This window comes from Simochromis diagramma, unplaced genomic scaffold, assembly GCF_900408965.1.
Source record: "Simochromis diagramma unplaced genomic scaffold, fSimDia1.1 OVJJ01000501.1, whole genome shotgun sequence".
Classification (NCBI taxonomy): Eukaryota; Metazoa; Chordata; class Actinopteri; order Cichliformes; family Cichlidae; genus Simochromis; species Simochromis diagramma.
In genome coordinates, this window is record NW_024387320.1 from 1944511 (window position 1) to 1968278 (window position 23768).

The following is a 23768-nucleotide window of genomic DNA, read 5'->3' on the forward strand; positions in this document are numbered from 1 at the left end:
CTTTTCATTCGGAAAGGAATGTAAAAAACAAACTCTGAAAGAGCAAACACTGCAATCCTATGACAGGAAACATTCAGTCATGGGTCTTCATAGTAGTGCATTGCAGTTCAATTAGTAGCACTAAATTACCCATAGGTGTGAATTAAGATTCATTATAATGATAGCAAAAAAACCATTGGACCCATTTCAACCATACAAACATTGCACAAATATCACATTGGGAAGACAGGTCAGAGAGAAATCGCATGGTTAGAAAACAATGAAATTCACAACATCCGGGGACAAGAGGAGAAAAAAGAACTTTACTCAGACTGAGCTTCTATAGGAGAGCAGTTAGACAACAGAAAAAGGGTGATTGTATGTCTGTGTCTATGTACATGTGTATTTGTACATGTGTATCCTGTGTCCAACTTGAGAGACAGAGTGTCCTTACACCCTGTTTTAAACAGAAGTCAACAATCCCCTAGCTGATGTCACGGTTCGAATTTGAGGAGAAGACAAACGACTGCATGGTCACAGTAGATGTCAGAATAGGTGATTTTATTATACATATGTACATATGGGGAAGATGAGCAGCACAAGCCTCTAAGCGCTGATCTCCCTCGAACCGTCTCTTCACAAGGGTTTTATTGCAATGATGGCGTCAAGTCACATGATAAGTATCAGTCAGTTCCCAGAACTCAGGAAGTTTCCCCTTATATGGCCTCCAGATGTTTCCACTCAGTCCAGCACTTGAAGAAAACCGTGTGTATGTGGTGTGTATCTCTATTCGTATCTATTGTGTGTGTGTGTCAAACAGAGAGCATGTCCCGAACCGACCTCACAGTTCTCCATGAGTGTGTGCGTGTCCTACATGACTATGTAGGTGCGTGTAGTGTGGACTTAAATGTGTGTACTCTGTGTAAGTGTATTCAATCGTTGTCCAAAACCAAATATGGGGTTGTCTTTAGTCGGCCTCAGCTCTAACAGCATTACAATGGAATGGGTGTGGGGAGTGTGTAGTTTTGTGATATTGTAGCTCTCAGAGAGACTGTCCTAAGACGACCTTTCTGTTCTTATTAAGTGTGTATGTGAACGTGCGTGTTTTACATAACTCTGTATGTGCATGTTTGTGTAAGCCTGCAAGTGACTGCAGGAGGCCCAACTGGAACATCTAGAATGGGTTTTATCCTACGTGTTCTGAAATAAACAATAAATGATACATGATAAACTGAAGATAAGTAATACAGACTAATGAAGTAATGATGAAATAATGACAGTGCCTGTAAATGATAACCGAGTAACAGTAAAATAACAGGTTTTCCTCGACACTGACACAAGTGATCTCGAAGAAGTAGGAGGATAAGGCAGAGAGTCAACACAGTCTTGTAATCTGAGATTTGTTGTTCCATCTTCAGTCTTGGAGCTTCCAGCTCGTGAGGGGAGGCCGCATGAAGACAATGGTTGTTTGGGTTTGGATTGGAGCGAGGAACTGCATCCAATTTTGCAGTTGATCTAATGTCCATCACTGGTACCCAGATCTATCGATTCCCATTGTTTGAGTCACAACATTTATTTTTCTTCTGTAAAATGAAACCAAAAGAGCAGAGTTAGATATTCTTTCTGTTTCTAGTTCTAGGCAATCCCCAGGAAGATGAATGGTTATACGAGGGGATTTCCACAAAATGTTTTTCTCTCCTTACCGTTCTCTAGTTTTGCTGGTAGCATGAGATGGTAACTGCAAGCCTTTCAGGTCACACAGATAATCCAGCTACTCCAGGATGGCAAATCCACACATGCTCTTGCAAGAAAGCTTGCTGTGTCTCTGAGCACAGTCTCAAGAATGTGGAGAATATATGTGCATATTTCTGACCAAACTGTCAGACTCAGACTGCATGATAGTGGCATGTTGTGAGCACAAATCATTTAGTGAGATTTGTGCTCACAAGCCACCGTGCAGTTTAATACCTATTCCCGTTTAAGGCGCTGTGTTATTGTTGCATGTCCAACACACCTGTTGCCACTTTCATCTCATATCCCTGAAGTTTCACAGATTTTGTGTTATAATCTGACAACAAGTGTTCCCCAATTTCTTTGAGCTGTGCACTCTTATCACATTTTGGACAGTGGCAACAAAAACTAGAGGCAGCACAAGTTTTGCAGAAGTAATCTGATCAGTCAGATTAGTTACATTCTGTTTGTCTTTACTGTAATGATGAAACAATTTCCATGACAGTGAAGTAAAACCACTCAAGTTGTTTCTCAATTTATCTCTGTGCCTTGTGCAACATCCGTGAGTGCTTTAAATAGTCCGCCTGTGACTCGCAGCTTACCCACACTTTGTAAAAGCTGCATGATGGCATCAGTCAGTGTACTCGTTTGACTTATTTACTCACTCTCTTTACTCCTATTTACTCATATCTCTTTATAAAATAAAAAAACTGTTTAAAGCAGTAATTACACAGCACTGTAAGGCAACAATGCCTTCCATCATCTTCTGGTACATGATCATCATCTGTTCTCCTAGATGGCCCGTGATCATCATGTGCACTCATGGGAGATAGTGGGACATGCTGTCTGTCCCACTGTCTGTCATCATGTAGCCCAACCCCCAGCGCCACGGTCGCTGGGGGTTGGGAAGCGCATCTGTAACCGGAAGGTTGCCGGTTCGATCCCCGGGCTCTCTGTCCTGGTCATTGTGTCCTTGGGCAAGACACTTTACTACCTACTGCCTACTGGTGTTGGCCAGAGGGGCCGATGGCACGATATGGCAGCCTCGCTTCTGTCAGTCCCAGGGCAGCTGTGGCTACAACTGCCTCCACCAGTGTGTGAATGTGAGAGTGACTGTGAATTGTAAAGCGCTCTGGGTGCCTTGAAAAGCGCTATATAAATCCAATCCATTATTATTATTATGATCACACTGCTCTCCTGGGGGAGGGTGAGACATTATGTGGTCCTTGATCACCTCCAGCACTGCTAGTCGACAGTGATCCATGTCTTCTGTCATCTTCTGGTCCATGATCATCATCTGTTCTCTTAGATAGTCCATCATCATCATGTGCACTTCTGGAAGATGGTGGAACATCATGTGGTCCGGGATCATCTACTGCACTGCTAGCTCTCAGTGGAACATGCTCACTCTCTGGCGTGTTGTCATTATCTGGTGTGTTTTCTGGTCTCCTAAGAAAACAGTAGGACATGCTCCCTGTCATTATTTGTGGTTAAAAAAAACAAACAAACAACCAAACAAAACCCAAAGATGCACATGAGAAAGTACATGTGAGAAACTGTTCTAACATCAGAGGAAACACTGTCAGTACATCTCAACATTTTCAAGTGTTGAGATGCTGACTGCTCGTGTCATTTTCAAGTGGACTTTTAGTGCTTTTAACAGAGTGTGCATATGGGAATTTCCGCTTATTTTGTTGATCTACTGTTGAACTTTGTTAGATATTATCTTTACACCTTGTTGATCGTATTCTTTTTCATTTTTGCCTTCATCAACAGCTTCCCAAGGAAATCTTGAAGATTTACTGGCCAAACAAGATCCACAGTCATAACCTGTTGGAAAAACGCAAGGCGAGTACATTCGGAGGAAAATATATAAAGAAGATAATGGAAATGGACAGGATATGCACTGAGGAAACCAGGCAACAACCTCACCAGACAAGCTCTGAAACTCAGAGGGGAAGAGACAAAGAAGAAGGCCAAGAATATATGGTAAAGAGATCTCAAAAAGAATACATTTGCCATCAGATTGAGAAAATGGCTCAAGACTGAGCATTTCTGAGGACCTCATCAAAGGTCCATACTCCAGAGAAGGGTTAAGTAGGTAATATATGTGCTTTCTTTTTTTTTTTTTACAGCATATGTACGACCTGTTTAACTTGCACTGAGAACTCATTTGACCACATGTTTTAGGTTAACACTCACAAATTACAAACACTACACTTGGATCCCTGCTATATGTTTTACTTCTTTCATTTATGAAGAAATAAAAAATAAATTTTTATCAGCACCCTTTAAAGCACATATGCTTTAAAATGAGATAAACTTTATATTTTCCAACATACAGACAAGCAGGTAAATGTTAGAAGTACCTTATCAGAAATCCATGTTTATAAAAGCACCATGCTGCAGCCCCAGTGACATTCAGGAAAACCAAAACACCAAATAAGGCCCAAGCCGCAGAGCATGCTCCTACATGGACACAAGAATTAAGAATATTTGACATTCTGACAAGTTCTGACAAGTTCTAGGGCACAAAAATAAATGAGACAAACTTGATACGACCATGAACAGAACCTATCACAAGTCAGGACATGCTCTAAATTTTAGGTTTTGGAACTGACTTGAATAATATAATGTACTGGATGACTGGAGCATCAGTTATCTATCATTCATTCATTCATTCACTTGTATGTTTATCCCTTCATATGGAGAGTCCATCATTTTACTCCAAGTGTAAATGTTCAAGTTTCTATTTATTTCCTTTGATTGCGGTCCACAAAAAAATAGAACAGAATAACTTCAGAATGATACAATCTGCACAAAAGTTTGGAAATCAGAAACAAATTGAGAAAGATTTGGACAAACTGCACAGCTAAATCCAAGCTGACCTCACCTGATGCCACATGCACATACAGCTGACTGTGTTTTCTTCCATATGCATTAGATGCTTCACACTGATAGAGGCCGTTTAGATCAGAGGTCCGACTCAGCAGTTGTAGCTTTGCACCATCTACTTTGACGGCAGACTGCAGCAAAGACTGGCCAGATCTGGAAAAACATGAATGAGGTTTATTGTGAAATGCACGAAAGGGCAAAAAAAAAAAGTGAGTTGTGCTAAAATTCCAATGAATTTCAGCTATTAGTTTGTTAGTTGTGTTAGTCATTTTCCTTGCTCACATAAATGTTGCTATGTTCTTGAAATTAAACCTAAATACATGATCTACAGTGGGGTGAAAAACTATTTAATTAGCCACCGATTGTGCAAGTTCTCCCACTTAAAAAGATGAGAGAGGCCTGTAATTTTCATCATTGGTATTCCTCAGCTATGAGAGACTAAACAAGAAAAGAAAATCCAGAAAATAAAATAAAAGACACCTGTCCACAACCTCAAACAGTCACGCTCCAGACTCTATTATGGCCACGATGCAAGAGCTGTCAAAGGACACCAGAAACAACAGGCTGGGAAGACTGAATCTGCAATAGTTAAGCAGCTTGGTGTGAAGAAATCAACTGTGGGAGCAATTTTTAGAAAATGGAAGTCATACAAAACCACTAATAATTGCTCGATCTGGGGCTCCACACAAGATCTCACCCCATGGGGTCAAAATGATCACAAGAACGGTGAGCAAAAAAATCCCAGAACCACACGGGGGACATAGTGAATGGCCTGCAGAGAGCTGGAACCAAAGTAACATCAGTAACACATTACGCTGCCAGAGACTCAAATCCTGCAGTGCAAGACGTGCCCAGGCCTGTCTGAACTTTGCCAGAGAGCATTTGGATGATCCAGACGAAAATGGGAGAATGTCATATGGTCAGATGAAACCAAAATAGAACTTTTTGGTAAAAACTACCTGTTGTGTTTGGAGGAGAAAGAATGCTGAGTTGGGGGCATGGGGGGGACCCTGCGCATCAAATCCAACTTTTTTGACCCTATGCGACCTATATCCGATCATGGTATGACAGTGTGAACAGCACAAATCCGATATTTTCAAACCCAACCTGGGTCACTTTCGTATGTGGTACTGAATCCGATACATATCTGATGTTTTAGAAAGCGACTGCTGTTTGAACGGTCATGTCGCATTAAATCCGTCTTTTACGTCACTGGCACAAGACAGATGCCAATTATCAGCGCCGGAGAAGCGCCCGAGAAGACATCATGAACGCTTCCTGGCCATCCAGTGTAGACGTTAGTGAAACTGTTGCGAAGACAACGTTGGAGAAACGTGAACATTTTATTTGTACTGTATAATCTGCAGATTCTGACGGAAATCTGCTACTATACTTTGAAGCACCGCTCCTCTCTGAAACAGCCATAAGGATTTTTATTAGGCCATATGTAAATAACAAAACAACTTTACAACTTAAAGCAAAATTGGGAAACATAAAGTGCAGAACGAGTCTTTATATTAACGGCCATCAGGCTAACAATACTGTTTGGTCTGGGTCTAAACAACATGCTTTGTGTGTGACGTCTTCTTTTGCGCATGCGGGCCGCTTTGAGGGTTCACACCAGAGCACGCTTGCTGTCACATGTTATCTGTAGTGTGAACAAACAGACAAAAACATCGGATTTGATCAAAAAATCGGAATTGAGCATTAAGACCTGCAGTGTGAACGTAGCCTAAGTGGTGATGTCATACCAGCGAAAGCTTGCCCTCTCTCAGGGCTTTTTCAGCACAGTGTACTTAGACAAACCTAAAGAATCAATGAAATCACTTAAATTAACTGAAACCATTATTCAAACTGCTTTACCTGCTCCAGGCAAATTTTGCGTTTGGGTTGGCTTCTGTCAAACACTCAAACAAGTCCTCTGAAATCACTCTAATCTTCACTTCTGTGGGGGCGACTGCAAAAAAAAAGAAACAGAAGTGTGTTAATCATAAACTGTCAAAATAAAAGTGAACATACCTTTGAATCCTATCATGGCAGGCAGAACCATGAATCTTGGTTGTTTTTCTTTCTTTTTTTTAAAGGAGTGATCCTTTCATGCACATTCAAGGGTGTTAATCACTGGCTCACTTATAATCACTGCTGACTAAAAAAAAAGGCTCAGTAAATTCTGTGGTCATTTTGGGGACTTCCACCAAAAAACAGCTTCACCATGCCACTAAAAGAAGAAACAGTACTGGAGGAGCATGCTTTCACTTTTAAATTAGCCTGAATTGGTTTTGCTTCGTACTCTGATCATGTGTGCTTCATGGATCTTGTGACTGGGGGGTGAATAATGACAGAATTTTTAAGATAGACAAAAAAGTTTGAAACCTCTTTTACGTTGTGGCATGGCACCATGATGGAACTGGAAGGCCAGAAACAGATAAACAGATGCACATGGTTATTGACATTCTACTCTGTAGGATAGGCTGTGTCATTTAATTTCTGTATACCTTTTTTAATATTTGATCAAATAATTAAACTTCTTAAATAAACACTAAATAGGAACTCCATGAGCAGCTGATACTCACAGTAGACCTGTATGGTGAAGGGCAGACTTTCAACTTTAGACAGGGAGTCACCGCTGATGACACACTGGACCTGGTGACCGTTAATCTCTCTCGTAGGTACGCCAAACAATGAGCTGACTGTGGTAGTTGTACCGTTGTCATACTGAGTGGAGTTTGTTGTCGTCCTCATTTTGTCTCCCAAAGCACCAGTGAGCCACCTCACCTCTGCAGGAGGCTTCGATCCAGCAGCCGTGCAGGTAGCAAATAAAACCTCTTCAGTGCCCAAAGTGGGAAGATTGTCCTTGATGCTTGTGAAAGGAGGCACTAGGAGAGTTACAGCACACAAATAAATAAACATGCATACAGGATGATCAAAGTAACTCTGTCTCTATCACGCATACGAACACAAAGAATTTTTTAAAGATAAAAAAAGTTTAGTATACCAAGCAAATTCAGAGGTATCTCTGTCTTCTGATTTCCACTGGGAAAAAAGGTGAAGATGCATGTGTAGCTGCCTTCATCCTTCAGGGCAACACTGGATAACTGGAGAGTTCCATTATTGTCATTAAAATTCCCGATATATTTAAATCGATCATCACGTCCATTGAAAAACTGTGGTCCATCTCTGGGTAGGATAGTTAGGAAATTGTCATTGTGAGGTTTTTCTCTCGTCCTCCTCTGCCAGGTAATCTGTGTCAGGTCATCATTGGTACCAGTGACATGGCACGGTAGGATAGCAGTACCTCCTTGAACCACTGTTACGTTTCCACCAATCACCTGGAGAGCTGTAAAAAGCATGAAACACTATCAGATTACAATTTCTTCTATATCTTACTTTCTGTGTGTGTGCTTTGTCTCTACACCAAATCTTGAAATTAGGCAGTTTTGCAGCATCTTGCTGACATACAATTGCAGTGTTTTTCCTGCATAAGAAAAATGTGGCATAACAAAGAGGTCTTAGCCTCCAAATATAAATGAAAAATGACTGTGACAGTGATAAATATTTGAACAATTTCTCAATTTCTTGGGAGTTTAAAGGACTCAAGCTTAAAATGAAATCTGTTTATCAAATAGCCAAAAGTAACACAACTGAATCCCTTGCTACATGTGAACGAATCAAGGCTACGCGAGTAACTTGTTATGTTACAGCTGTGTGGCAGGCAGGAATTGGACCCAAAATGCAGGACTAACAGGCAGAACATGAACTTAAACACTGCTTCATTGCGGGATAGGAAGTGATACAAAACAAAACCAGGCTAAACTGAGCTTCTGAAACCTAGGGGAACACAGGGAGATGCACACAGCATGAGGGGCAACACGACAACGAACAGGTGCAAGCACAGGCAATAAATACAAAAGGTGAACTGGGCAAAGAGGGAACAGCTAGGAGACACGACTGATGACAATTACACATGACGAGACAGGGAAGACGCAAAACTGACACATGACGCGGACCTTCAACGTAAAATAGGAAGAAGGTCATGCATGCATACACCTGGGGCTTAGCCCTAAACGGTAGCATGCATGTGGGATTGGGGGGGGTGTAGAAATGACTGAAAAACATGGCGTGAAGTTGAAGATTTATTAGGCTGTGTTTTGAGTTTTGTTTGAAAAAGAATAACTTCATATAAGAAAAAAATATATATCACATATGCAGGACACCTTAAACTAGTTTTTTAATACAACAGCAAGGCAGAAAAAAATTAGGGCTGTATCAAGACACGAGGACTAAACCCCAATTCAACCAGACCCAGAACTGATCAGGAATTAAAACAGGACTACAGCAGTTCAAAATCAGGACTACTTTAGGGCTTAACCAAAATAGAACCAGAATCAAAACTAGATGATAGTAGCACTGAAAATCATTATAGACCTGCACTACAATGACAACACCTCTTTATTGTGGTAACATGAGACTGTATCTTCGAGGCTTGAGTTTTGCGAACCTGTCAATGACATTTTCAATTAATTCAAGTATTCCTTTTCAATAGATAATATGATGAGTTACTAGTTTGTACCATATTATTTTCTAATTCTACGAAAGTACACTATTCAGATTCAGAAAAGTTTATATAATTATTTAGCCTTGTTGTGCAAACAAACCTACATAACTTAATAAATATAGAATTTGAAAAATAACAAACCTCAAAAGTTCTAATTAGTTTTGGCAAACAACCATTTGACTAACAGGTCTGTCTCACACTGAAAAAAAGGGATTGGCCAGCTCTTGGATTTACATAAGCATCATGCTTACGTAAATCATGCTTCAAAGTTAAGTGTAACTATATAGTGTAGAAACTACATGATATGCAGGGAGGCTAGATTAAATTGTTCATGTCCTGTTCGAGTGAAGTAAGTCAATGACTTACTGCGACACTGCACGGGATTTCAGTCTTACGTGCTTTGGATAGTGGTTTCTGGAAGGCATCCATCTCAGTCAAGTCGAGCAGCCACCTCTACTTTTTTCGATATATAAAAAAAAGTAAATTGGGTGGTTGTTACATTAAAAAAGTCTACCTTGTAATTTGAACACAATAATTTCATGTTTCTATGAACGTAATTAAATCATGAAGGATTTGTACAAAATTCAACAACTTAATTTGTTCTTGTTAAGATGTCATGATACAATCTAGTAAGAGTGGTTAGTTGCTGAACTCATGAAATTCACAAGATCGCAGGAGATGTCAAACTGCAGGAGAATCACTGGAGTTCTAAGAGGCAGACAACTACACACACGTCATGTGTATACTATTGCTATTTATTGCAGTTTAACCAGTCAAGGACAAAAATGCACAAAAAATTCTGAATCAAGCCTTGAAATCATAGCTTTACCTACTTTTGCTAAATCTGGTGGTATGGTGGTTAGTGCTGTTCCTTCGCAGTAAGCAGGTCCTGGGTTCAAATCCACAACCTGGCTAGTTTGCACTGGCTTCTCTCTGGGTCTACTGGTTTCTTCCCACAGTTAAAAGTCATTCAGTTGTTAGGTTAATTGGTGATTCTAAATTACCTGTCAATGTAAGTGCAAATGGTTGTTTGTGATAGACTTGTGAGCTGTCCAGGGTGTACCCTGCCTTGTAACCTATCACTTCAGGGTTATTTCCCTGCAACCAGGATAAAGATACGATGATGGTAGTTTTTGTAGATCCATTCAATTTTTATGGTAACCAGACTCTAGACTTTGTTGAACATTGTGTAATATGAAGACAACATGTAGTATTTAAGTGACCAAGTAGTACTGGGGTAAAAAGTTATTGAATAGTGTTGAAATAAAATGACAAAATTGTGAAGGATTAAAATATTCCAAGAGCTCAACTTACTTCATCTAAACATGTTTCAATCGCGTTTTATGGACACAAAATGCACAGGTTTATTGAATATGAAAAGTTGTGTTGATTTAACTCAGTTGGTTAAGTTTCTGCCAAAGCAAAACATTTGTGTGCAACCAATTTCCACTATTGAATTAAGTAAATCCAACATGGCCTTTTTTTCAGTGCACCTGGCTCTTGTTCCATCTCTGTTCTGTCCTCATTATCCTCTCCATCCCCCTCTCTGTTCCTCTCTCTCCCTCTTTGTGCTAACAATCAAGCCAAACACCAATATCATCAAATATACAGTTGAAACAATATATTTACAGAGAAACTATCTGTATTTCTTAATTGCAAATGGAACCCAAATTGTATTCAAAATTGAGCCACACTTATGGAGCTCCACAATTCTTTCCCTGGTGTTTTGGTTGACATCTCTTGATTTTCCCATGTCAGAGAAACAGGCTCTGTGTTTTGCCTTATATGCATCCACAGCTGTGCCACCAATTTACTCACATGGACTCTAATAACCTATCAGAAGCTTCTTAAGCTCAGAATGGAAACGTCTGGAGTTTTCTTATTAATTCAAGACACAATAAAAACGTGATAAAAAATAGACAGCTCTCTCTCTCTCTTTATTCTGACATTTAATTAATTCAAAAGATATTTCAATATTTATTTACCTAAAACAAAACAAGTTTACTCTAAATTGATGTTTAACAGTAAAAAAAAATGTTTTTATGTTTTTTCCCTAAAGTGTATGTAAATATCTGGTTTCAACTATACTGCTGTGTATTGAAATTCCTCTTGTTTTGCAGCATTGTTGTTGTTTGGCTTTTCATTTCGCCATTTGTTGATTCACTGGAAGAGCAAGTAACGTAATATGGGTCAAGTGTTCAGTTTGATATCAATCTTTCGTGATACACCGCCATATTCACATTATTTGTACAGTACGAATGATTTGCTTTGGTACCTGGTCAAACTTAAGCTCTCCTCTGTCTGCCTGTCTGCGTTTCTCCAACAGTAAATTCGCAGGCAGCAGCTGCTGTGCTCAGTCGGCTAGTGCCTGAGCTCGGATCATACCAAAATTAGGGGGAATTTACGACTGCGCGCTATGTGCTTCGAATATTGTGTGTAGTTTTTGTTTTATACAGTTGTCAGTCAGGCACCTAACTGTGAAACAAATTTGTAGGGGATAAGTCTCGAAGAAGATAAAAACACAAAGGATGAGATAAACATTCTCTGCAGGGATGGGAAGCTCGACACTGACATCGAGCTCAGCTCCGATTTTTCGAAACACAAATGTCACGTGACCGTACATTTATAAGCAGGTACATAGGCACGTGTAAAAGAAAATAACAGGCCTTCTCTCTCTATTATCTTTGCGATGGGTTATGAAAACCAGCAGGTCTCCATTCACATAAACCCCAACATTCAAAGTTTAATTAAAGAAATATCACCTTATTCAAATGATTCTAGTCACAGACGAGAGAGAGGGAGTGACAGAAATAGAGATTGGTGATTGACAGGGCTGGACTGGCCATCGGGCATACGGGGCATTCGCCCGGTGGGCCGCTCGTGATTTTTCGTTTTTATGGGCCGATGGGGTTTTATTTCTTTTCTTTTTTTTTTTACGGTATAAATGAATGGTGGTGGATTGGCCAGTTGGTCATGATCGACTCTGGGCTGGACCAATTACAGCCGAGGAGGTCGAACTTTAAAGTCAAGGTGAAAAGGAACGCGATTTGTCCCGTACTACAGCTAGAAAGTTGCTAATTCAATCATTAAACTGATCAATGATCAGCGGATCGGCTTTTCTCTCTGCGCCAGAAATTGGAAACCAACGGATGTCGCGCTAAAAAAACAGCAGCATGTTAGCTTGATCAGCTGTTGTAAGAATTTATTTAATATTAATTTCTAGTATCACATGAGGTTTGCTGGAGCCACAGCCGTAAAAACTGCTGGTCATGATATCGGTTTGGATATCCTGGTGAGAGGGAAACATGAAGATTAAACCAGGAGATGTCCTTACTGAATCATCAGAGCTGAACAGGTGATGAAGAAACAGGTTTACCTTTTAGGTGACATGAATGAGTTGAAGGGAAGTTATGAACTGTTTCTGAGAGACAAATAACACCAGGATCCTTTGTTTATGCAGCTCACAGCTGGTAACTGTGCAGGGGCGGCTCTAGCAAAGTTTTGCCAGGGGCCCAGGGAGAGCATGAACAGGGAAAAGGGGGGCACAAAGAAATTAAAATGTCTAGCTTTTAATAAATATTTATCTGAATCTTACAACCAAAGTTTTCATCTGATGTAAAATGTATAGAAATCCATTATTGTATTCAGTAAATATTAAGTCTAGTATATACCCTAGTAAGTTATAGTATTCTTTCCTTTGAGAATGTACCATCTGTGCAGTCTGAAATTCTGTTGAAGAAAGATGTTGAATCTATTGAATCGGGCGACCATGGCTCAGGGGGTTGGGAATCGCATCTGTAACCGGAAGGTTGCCGGTTCAATCCCTGGGCTCTCTGTCCTGGTTGTTGTGTCCCTGGGTAAGACACTTTACCCTACTTGTTGGCCAGAGGGGCCGATGGCGTGATATGGCAGCCTCGCTTCTGTCAGTCTGCCCCAGGGCAGCTGTGGCTACAACTGTAGCTTGCCTCCACCAGTGTATGAATGTGAGAGTGAATGAATAGTGGTATTGTAAAGCGCTTTGGGTGCCTTGAAAAGCGCTATATAAATCCAATCCATTATTTAATTACTGAAGAAAAATAATAGATTACTGTGCATTTGTTTGATACGTGCATTAAATTAAAATCGGTTTTGCTTCCTGGTGAAACTGTTGGGGAGACAACGTTGGAGAAACGTGATCATTTTATTTATACTGTATAATCTACAGATTCTGACAGAAATCTGCAACTATCCTTTGAAGCACCGCTCCTCTCTGAAACAGCAATAAGGATAAATTTTAGGCCATAGCATCCCTGGCTGAATGATGGTCTCTTATACAGGGCCGTGCAGAGAGGTTTAAAGGGGGGGGGGGTGCTCAAAGTTAAAAAGGGGCACACTGAACCAGGCTGAATAACAACAAGACACATTCATCAAGAATCTAATATGGGAAGGGCAGGGCTGTGTTGATCTGAGACTGTAGACATTAAAAAGTCCATAGGAGAGATGGTAGCTGATTAAACAAGTGTCATGAGATAATAACAAAATGCAAAGATTGGTGACAGCGCTTGGGACCATAAAGCAACAAAAAACTGTGAGAAATAATTTAGGCTCTGCCTGTGAATCACTCTTTGCTTCTCTTCTTCCTTCCATCATTTCATATATCACTCTCCACTTGCTATGTGAGAACAAGGCACAACTTGCTATTGCAATAAACTATAATCTAATTATCCACACCTAACAACTCCAGCACTTAATCTATAATAAAATGATGAGAGAAAAATGTTATAGCACTGCCTTTAGTAGCCTCACACAGCTCCTGCTGTTTCCTCCTCATGTCCTTACCAGGCATGTCTGGACAATGTTATATCATGAGTAATATTTTTTTTAAAAATCCATCTAAATAAAACACACACATGCACGCACACACAATGACATTTTAGACCTTCTTCAGAATACTGTATATACTGTGGGCATCATGGTGCTGATCCACAATCCTTACATTATTATTTATTACTAGAGCTACAATAATAAAGCAATGAGGAGGGGGAAGTAATAAATATGAAATAATGTATTTATGATGATTCCATTTGTTTCACTATCCACCAGAGGTGTGGACTCGAGTCACATGACTTGGACTCGAGTCAGACTCGAGTCATTAATTTTATGACTTTAGACTTGACTTGAAAAAATGTTCTAAGACTTGTGACTTGACTTGGACTTTTACACCAATGACTTGGGACTTGAATTGGACTTGAACCGGTTTACTTGAAAAGACTTGATATTTTACCCCAAATATAAAATTTAACATGCATATTATATAGAGATTGAAAATGTGACGTCATTCAGGGGTAAAACCGCAAAGGATTCTGGGAACTCGTGGCAAGCGGTACTAGCACACGCAGGCTTTCAATTGAAATCACAGCGATAAAAAGAAACACAAAAATGTCAAGAAGCCGTTGTATTATTAACTACAATAGCCGGTCGCATGACAGCCACGGAAAGCCGACGGGTAAAGAGATCGGTTGTTATCGGATTACGTCGTTGAAGAGAAATTGTTCGAGCCATGTTTCCGAAGTAACAAAGAGGCGACTGGATTGCAGCCATTCAAAGATCAAATATAACGTCCCAGAACACTCCAGCTCACAGGTTAGTCTGCTCCAAGCATTTACACAAAGGTCAGTCTGCTGTTGTAGTTAATACGTCATTTTCATAACATAATTGGTGATATAGGTTACAAGCAAGTCTGGCGCTGAACAGAAATTGTCGCGCTATGCTCCTTTGTTTATTGTGCATAAATAGTGAATTGTCCTGACACAATATTGCGTTTCGCTTCTGTTATTATGGTACATTGACAAAAACATATACTTTTATTCACAGGATAAAACAGTTGTTTTGTATCACTAATTGCCCAGTACGATTACAGCATACAGTATTATTGTCACTGCTACATTTCTGTAATGCTACCAGAAATTATTTCCACTGCTAATTAATTACCGTTGAGCTCAAAGGTCCTATTAATAAACGGTTAACGAATGTGTATTTATGACGACGATTTGTGAGACTGGTAAACTTATGATACGTACGATGGTCTTTCGTTCTACACGGTGCATTTCAAGGTCCTGCACCAGTGGCGGCTGGCCCATAGGGGGCGCTCGGGCTCCGCCCCCCCAAATGTGGAGGAGTAAAAATATATATTTTTTAAAAAATTCATCAATGATAGTTTTACTATGTGTGTGCCCATATACAGCCAGGCGTATTTTAACATTTTCACCAGCTGACTCATTAAAGTTCAACCAACAAACGGTGTTTTTCTTCTTCTGGGGCGCTCGTCAAAGCGCCCTTGATATGCAGCGAAATAGCCTATCATTAAATGGTTGCCAGGGGAAAATAATAAATATTTGACCTATCAGCGTCGCTGAATTAAATGGTTTGGGGGCGCTTAAAATTGCGCCCCTGCAGAAAACGCGCGAAGATTTGCTGTTCTAGAATTTTACCTCAGTCAGTAGCCTAAGTGAGCTATAAGGTCAGAGAGAGACGATGGCAGCGGTATTGTTAACGGTTGAGGCACAGCCTCCCCCAAATTCGGTTAGATCGCTTCTAACCTACCCTTTTGCCAGAAGGACAATGGCAGAAAAACTGCAAGTTAAAGAGTTGGGACCTGACAAGCCCGAAATTCAACTAACCCAGGCAACGAAGGAGAAGTCAAAAGCATACAACAGGACTTTTTGTCGGAGTTGGTTCCAGCGCAAGTCGTGGCTGACAGGCTGTGCATATTGATTTATATGATGCAGCCGGCTTTATATTGTTGCTTGATTACACCACACAACATTGGATTGATGTAGCCTAAGTAATGAGTAAGTGGACACATTCATTTTTGCTTAAAGGCTACTGGATGCTAATTTCTTTCGCTTTCTACCTGTAACTTGTGTAGCTAGAGGAAAGCTTTCTGTTGTGTGTTGCCATCTAGTGGGCATGAGGTATCACTGTATGAGTTAATCACCTAGCAACAAATTAAAATTGTGTTGTTTGATGTACTCATTAAATGGGTCATTTTAGTCGATATCATAAAAATTGCCCCCCCTGAGATTTTTTTCAGGAGCCGCCACTGTCCTGCACCCATCTGTCAGTAAACTGTACCTGGGCTTGTTGCAGTGACCGGAAGTTACTATCGTGCCAAACTAGGTATCCCCGACAGAATTTGTTTCCCCTGCGTCGGGAGCACACGCTGGACTGTCCAAATCACGGACAAACAGTATCCCGCATTGTTGATTTTTAGTTTACAAACACTTCTTATAATGACTAACTACTCATGACATTTTTGAGATCTTAGCTCTTTATACAACGAAGTTATAGTGGGATACAAATAATATCAGGCTGGTCCTGCCACAATTTGTTCCCCCTGTGTAAATCACGGACAAACAGTATCCCACATTGCTGATTTTTCGTTCACAAACACTTCTTATTATGACGCATTTCTCCTGAAACTTTGGAGGATTTAGCTCTTTATATAATAAAGTTACAGGAGAATAAAAATAGTTATTAGCCAAAATGTTTATGGTTTATTAAAATAATCCCATCTGATACCCCGTGAGCAATAAATATATAATTTTCTGTTGTAACCCTCAAACTGAATGGTAATGTAATGATACTAATTTTTCACAAAATGAAAACATCAGTACTTCCTGCGTGCTCCCAGCACAGGGGAAACAAATTCTGTCGGGGATACCTACTTTGGCACGACACCTGTCCTACAACCGCATCCAAGAATAACATGCAGCTTATCTCAGAACTGTCGGTGAAAATTATTCTTGGAGCTAAGTTTAATTGAGCTGCATTTTAAAGAGGTGCAATTTCACAATTTGTGTATATTTTCTAAGTTCACTATTTTGTCATGTGTTGAGAAAAACACAGATTTAAAAATTACATGGTCTAATATTTACATTTAGCATATAACTGCAACATGCTTTTTTTTCGTTTTTTTTTTTTTTTAAAGACTCGAAAGGACTTGAAATTCAAAATTTCAGACTTGTGACTTGACTCGGACTTTTACACCAGTGACTTGAGACTCGACTCTGACTTGCCTGACATTACTTGAGACTTGACTTGAGACTTGAGGATAAAGACTCGAGACTTACTTGAGACTTGCAAAACAATGACTTGATCCCACCTCTGCTATCCACTCTGTGCAGGGGCAAAGCTTATTACATTTTTAAACTGTAGAGATACAATAATTTTACTGCTGTAAAATCCAAATTTTGTCTTATTTAAAATATAAATCTAATATAATCTGCTTCTTAATGTATGTTCTTTAAAATACAGCTTGTGTTTTTTAAATATTATAATTATAATCATTATTATGTGGACATGCATATTAGACCGTTTTTTTGTGAAATATAATCCCTCCAGAAAGGCAGGAAAAGCCCGGAAACTTACTTTAAAACTAAATATATTTCTAAATACTTTAAAACTAAATATGTTCCCTAAAACGGTGACAGAGCTACAGACCCATGACAGCCTTACACAGGTAGCCAGCAGCTATGACCAGCACTACTTGTGCAGTTAATAAAAGGACAGGTAATGTTTGTCGCGCTGTTGCACACACAGCACGCTCATTTGTTTCAGTTCGTCAGTTGCCACAAGACAACTTACCAACGTGTACATAATAAGCTAATACTTCTGTGTGCTATACACTACAGTGTGCGCTGTACACCTACTTACTGGTTTTGTCGCATCAGTCTGTGTCTCTGAGTTAACTTGTGTTTCTCCTACAGCTCCGGACCGCAAAAAATGCGCGTGCTCTTTGTGAGCTCGTTCCCGGCTCGTAACCAGCGCGTTCTGCCGTCAAGGGCGATCATTGGTTAAATGTGATCATGTGACTGATGCAAGCCAGATCCTTTTATTTAGCAAAACTGTGATTAATAGTTAAATATTATTGTTGAGGGGCACAGACAGGACTCCGCACGCACGCACACACACATAAAAATTTTTTTTTTTTTTTTTTAAAAAGTTGCCTCAACAAAAGGGCACTTTGGGCACCCATCAGGGTGCTCAAGCCCCTCTACCCCCCCCCCCCCCCCCCCCTCTGCACGTGCCTGCTCTTATACTAATGCCTCACAGAGATTTCATTAAAAGTTTTTTCAAATTTCTCCTGCTCACATATAGCATGCACATCAAATTTGCATCACTTAATTCACTATCACCTAACTAGCTTACAACTACACATAAACTCTATTAAACAACATTTTGATTGCACATAACTAATTCCATTAAAGGAAACATTAACAAACTATGTACAATTGTCAGCCTGGTACTAATTTGCACAGGCAACGTACATATTTTTCACCTTAAGGCACATTTACCATATCGTATCTTTACCAAACATACGTGAAGATTTTACCAAATTTAAAGGTCATTTACAATATGTACATAACAAAATAACTTTATAACTTAAAGCAAAATTGGGAAACGTGAAGTCCGAAACAAGTCTTTTGATTAAGAGCCATCAGGCAAACAATAGTGTTTGGTCTGGGTCTAAACAGAGCGCGTTGTGTGTGACGTCTTCTTTTGCGCATGCGGGCCGCTTTTTATTTGTAGTGTGAACAACCAGACCAAAAAAAATCGGATTTGATCAAAAAATCGGAATTGAGCATTAAGACCTGCAATGTTGTATCAACAAAGCCAGCGGTTCATTGTGGTTTGAATTCATGAAATTACCCAGCCAGAAACTGAAGGAGTAGCCTACTAATAGTGTTAACACACACACACGCGTGCAGACATTAATTCAATGTGACCAATTTCTTAGCAAGACAGATGAGTCTCGCTCCTCTCTTTTGTACCCCCTCTTCTGTTGTAAATATCTCATAAACAAAATGCATGCAGGTTCAGAACAACAGAAACACGTGATGAGGACTAAACAATCACACTGCACGAGATTTTGAATTCTGCAACACTTTTCTGTGTCACTGCGTTAGTGAACATCATTATCAAGATGCGACGATCACAAAAGCAGCCAGTTCCGGTGCAGGTGCTGTTTCACAAAGCCTCACATTTCTTCGTACGAGTCTACCTTCCACAAAAGAAGCAGCAATAACATAAAAATACAACAAAATAGAAAAAAATTTAATCGACGTACCTATTACATCTGTGTGCAGAAGCGCTACCATCAGAAATAACAGCCTGCGCAGCACCGAGTGACATCGGGACGATAAACTGTGGCGGTAATTGCCACAAAAAGGAGAAATGTCATCCATCCGCTAATCCTCGGTAGATCAATTAAAAAAGAAAAAAAAGATATCCACACATATCGACTTCCGGGAGAGATTAGGTTTGTTAGTGCGTCTTTAAAACGCTAGGACGGAAATAAAGCAAGATGCAGGATAGGCTCTGTGCATGTCTAATTTGTAGCTACATTCATGTGAGTAAATGAACAGATAGCGCAGTTTTTATAAAGTATAAAAAAATTACTGGTAGGAACCGATTGTTCATCAAAATGTAGACGATGACGGATTAAAAAGTTGGCCACCCGCTGCTGCTGCGAGAAGAGAAATTTAGGGAGTTTCCGTTGTTTTCTGTTTTTATTTTTGGGGGGGGGTGGCACACAACACTGCAACCACGCACAGTGCAAACTATAAACTATACATATACCGTTTATAGCTTATATTATTAAGTTATGTATTATATTATATTATATTAAGTTTATACAAAAAAATATACATTTTCTCATGAAGGTCACTGATCTCCCCAAAATGTCTGTGAGGACATCAGGGACAGGTGTGTGAATCTGTTTTTCATTATGGTTATCCACAATCATGTTTTTAACTGTATGATACTCGGATGAGGCCAACTCCAAGAGTTTTCAGAGGGACTAATCTATCTAATCTGATGCTCATCTGCTGATGATAGATGGAGGCTGATGATTCGTTAAAAAAAATGCTGCGCTTCTAGCTACTGCTGCCTAAAATGTAACACCATTAGACTGTGATTCTTCATGGAAAAGAAATAAAAAGAAAAAGATAGGATGTTTGCCCCTGGTTTATTTAAGGACGGTCATATTGTACATGCTGAACTTAGTAAAACATTTAAATACCATACTAAACAAACCATAAGTATAAACTGAATTCAGACAGGCAGCAGTGGTTTTAACCAAAATAATTCTTTTAATAAAAGTACGTTGCAATAAAATCTCGGAAATTAATTTATTTTCATCTGTTTCTGTGAATTTAAATCTCCACCAGGGGTTCTTTGGTATAACAAAATCTGACTGTTCACTGTTCATTATATATATATATATATATATATATATATATATATATATATATATATATATATGTACATACGGTGGTCCCCGTGGTAATTGGAGCACTAGGTGCGGTGACTCCCAAGCTAGGCGAGTGGCTCCAGCAGATCCCGGGAACAACATCGGAGATCTCTGTCCAGAAGAGCGCAGTCCTGGGAACAACTAAGATACTGCGCAGGACCCTCAAGCTCCCAGGCCTCTGGTAGAGGACCCGAGCTTGAAGGATAAACCGCCCGCAGGGGCGTGCTGGGTGTTTTTATATATATATATATATATATAGATATATATCTATATATATATACATATATATAGATATATATATATGTATATATATATAGATATATATCTATCTATATATATATATATATATATATATATATATATATACATATATATATATAGATATATATCTATATATATATACATATATATAGATAGATATATATCTCTCTCTCGCTCTCTCTCTCTCTCTCTCTCTCTCTCTCTCTCTCTCTATATATATATATATATATATATATATATATATATATATATATATATATATATATATATTAGGGGTGCAACGATATTCGTATCGATATTGAACCGTTCGATACAGTGCTTTCGGTTCGGTACGCATATGTATCGAACAATACAACATTTTTAATTTATTTTATCAACTTTCCTTCTGACGATGCTGTCTGTGTTGAGCGCTCAGTGAATCTGCGTTCGACTACTCCGCCTAGGCTGCACTGTCGAGCGCAGATCCACTGAGCGCTCAACACAGACAGCATCGTCAGAAGGAAGAGAGCAGGGCAAGCTAGTGAGACAGAAGTTAAGCTCTCCTTGCAAGATGGACCTCCCCCACTCTCATTCAGATCTGGCGTTTGGAATTATTTTGGTTTTCATGTGACGTATGACCCTGAAGGTAAGCGAGTCATGGACTAAAGTAAAACAGTATGTTGGATGTGCCACGCAATGCTTAATTACATGGGTGGGAACTAGTGTGTTAGCGCAGTTAGCTCGTTAACGTGTTGGCCGTCTAGCCCCATGCACGGGGCGATCGGTGGTAGCTCGTTAACGGAGATTTGCCGTGTTGTGGCGTTAAGGTCATTTCAACGAGATCAACCTGAAAGCACTAGTGGGAACACAACGAATATGACTGCACATTTACGCCGACATCCTAGTGCAAAGACAAAAACAACAAGCATGCTACTAACTTTAGCCGAGTCATTTAGACAGCTGTTAGCACATGATTCTCCTTATGCTGCTGAGAATATAGCCCAGAAGAAGCGGATAGTATAGCTTTTATTTTGGAAAGAGACATTTCTCTGTAATAAACTCTCTTTTCCAAAGATGAGTAATTCCTCAATCAGATACAGGGCTCGCAAAATCGCTAGCCTGACGTCCTGGGGCTAGCGATTTTTTTTCAGACGGGCTACCCTGCCCGTCGGGCTATTGTAGGAAGGAAAATATATGTCAATGCTTTTGCATTCTTTCAGAAATGTAGCTGGGTAATTATGTCATTGGCATCGGTGAGCCACTGTCAATATGTGACATATTGAAATCGCGTTTGAATTTGCGCTTGTTTTTTTGCTTTCACTTTGCAATCGTGCGAACTGTGTATAGAGAGCAACAGCACTGATCTGTGAGTGATGATCATTTGTGCACCAATTCCTCTGACATCGTCTTATTAATCGTTAGCTTACTATGCAAACATGACAAGTGAAATCTCCCGCAGCAAGCTTAAACATGTGAGAGGTTGATCGCGCAGAGAATCGCTGAGCTTATGTGAGTCCGTGTGTAAAAGCAGCACGATATATATTTTAGTTCTGCTGAGCCAAATAAGACAGGTCGGGGTGAAGAAGTGACAGCCAAAGAAAAGCTTACCACAAAACGGAGAAGTTATGACAAATGAGACTATAAGGCAAAAAGAAAGTGCAGCTTTATGGTTTCATGGACAAAAGAATTTCTGTGGCTGCAATATGACCAGCTAAATAACCAGGGCTGCACATAAGTGGTCCGCAGGTGCGCATTCGCTGTCAAAATAAAAAACGCGCACAAGGGTTAGGGTTAAATTTAAAAACTGTACTTTTGAGTTAAAATATATATTTATAATTTTAATAAATGACAAATTAAAAAGGCATGAACATTTTTTTTGTATCGAAAAAATATCGAACCGTGACACCAAAGTATCGAACCGAACCGAACCGTGAATTTTGTGTATCGTTGCACCCCTAATATATATATATATACATATATATACATATATATATATATATATATACATATATATATATATATATATATATACATATATATATATATGTACCAGTAGCTGGCGCAAAACACCAGCTACTGGTAGACAGAACAGTCAGCCGAGACTGCAAGACCAGACTGACCAACCTGTGCACTGCCTGGATTGATTACAAGAAGGCCTATGACTCAATGCCCCACAGCTGGATACTGGAATGCCTAGAATTGTACAAGATCAATGGGACCCTAAGAGCCTTCATCAGGAACTCAATGGGGATGTGGCGTACAACACTAGAGGCCAACTCCAAGCCCATAGCACAAGTCACCATCAAGTGCGGGATCTACCAAGGAGATGCTCTGTCCCCACTGCTGTTCTGCATAGGCCTGAACCCCCTCAGTGAGATCATTAACAAGACTGGCTACGGATACCGACTACGGAACGGAGCAGTTGTCAGCCACCTCCTGTACATGGATGACATCAAGCTGTATGCCAAGAGTGAACGAGACATCGATTCACTGATCCACACTACCAGGCTATACAGCAATGACATTGGAATGTCGTTCGGACTGGAGAAGTGTAGTCGGATGGTAACAAAGAGAGGGAAGGTAGTCAGAACTGAGGGGATTGAACTACCAGAAGGCAACATTGCAGACATAGAGGACAGTTACAAGTACCTGGGGATCCCGCAGGCGAATGGGAACCATGAAGAGGCCGCTAGAAAGGCTGCAACCACCAAGTACCTGCAGAGGGTCAGGCAAGTCCTGAGGAGTCAGCTGAATGGTAAGAACAAGATCCGGGCCATCAACACGTACGCCCTGCCCGTGATCAGGTACCCTGCTGGGGTAATAGGCTGGCCAAAGGAGGAGATAGAAGCCACTGACATAAAGACAAGAAAGCTCCTTACCATGCATGGAGGGTTTCACCCCAAGTCCAGCACCCTGAGGCTATACGCTAAGCGGAAGGAAGGGGGCCGGGGACTGGTGAGTGTCAGCACCACAGTCCAGGATGAGACAACGAACATCCAAGAATACATTGGGAAGATGGCCCCAACTGACCGAGTGCTCAGTGAATACCTCAGGCAGCAGAAACCCAAGAAAGAG

The 23768-nt window shown here is 40.1% G+C and overlaps 1 protein-coding gene and 2 long non-coding RNA genes across 4 annotated transcripts in view; 1 reads left to right on the plus strand and 2 right to left on the minus strand.

Moving 5' to 3' along the window:
- LOC120717520 overlaps window positions 1-4606 on the plus strand; it is a 20441-nt gene extending 15835 nt beyond the window's left edge. The window contains exon 3 of the long non-coding RNA XR_005692224.1: window positions 4223-4606. This is a non-coding gene — a long non-coding RNA (uncharacterized LOC120717520). The remainder of the gene's footprint in view (window positions 1-4222) is intronic.
- Window positions 520-2701, minus strand: LOC120717515. The gene is made up of 2 exons (XR_005692219.1): window positions 1683-2701; window positions 520-1562 (listed from the first exon to the last, which is right to left on the minus strand). It is a non-coding gene; the product is annotated as an uncharacterized LOC120717515 (long non-coding RNA).
- On the minus strand, window positions 2800-20398 carry LOC120717500 (nectin-4-like). Of its 2 annotated transcripts, XM_040005546.1 has the most exons (7): window positions 19269-20398; window positions 7601-7942; window positions 7179-7481; window positions 6469-6562; window positions 4604-4758; window positions 4080-4179; window positions 2800-3159 (listed from the first exon to the last, which is right to left on the minus strand). In XM_040005546.1, exons 1-7 carry the CDS (start codon window positions 19384-19386, stop codon window positions 2895-2897), a joined length of 1377 nt encoding a protein of 458 aa, XP_039861480.1. In that variant the 5' UTR covers window positions 19387-20398; the 3' UTR covers window positions 2800-2894. The 2 variants fall into 2 exon arrangements, with proteins under 2 accessions (XP_039861480.1, XP_039861481.1); XM_040005547.1 differs by lacking the exon at window positions 4080-4179 and having other exon boundaries at window positions 2978-3159.
- Between the last annotated feature and the right edge of the window lie 3370 nt (window positions 20399-23768).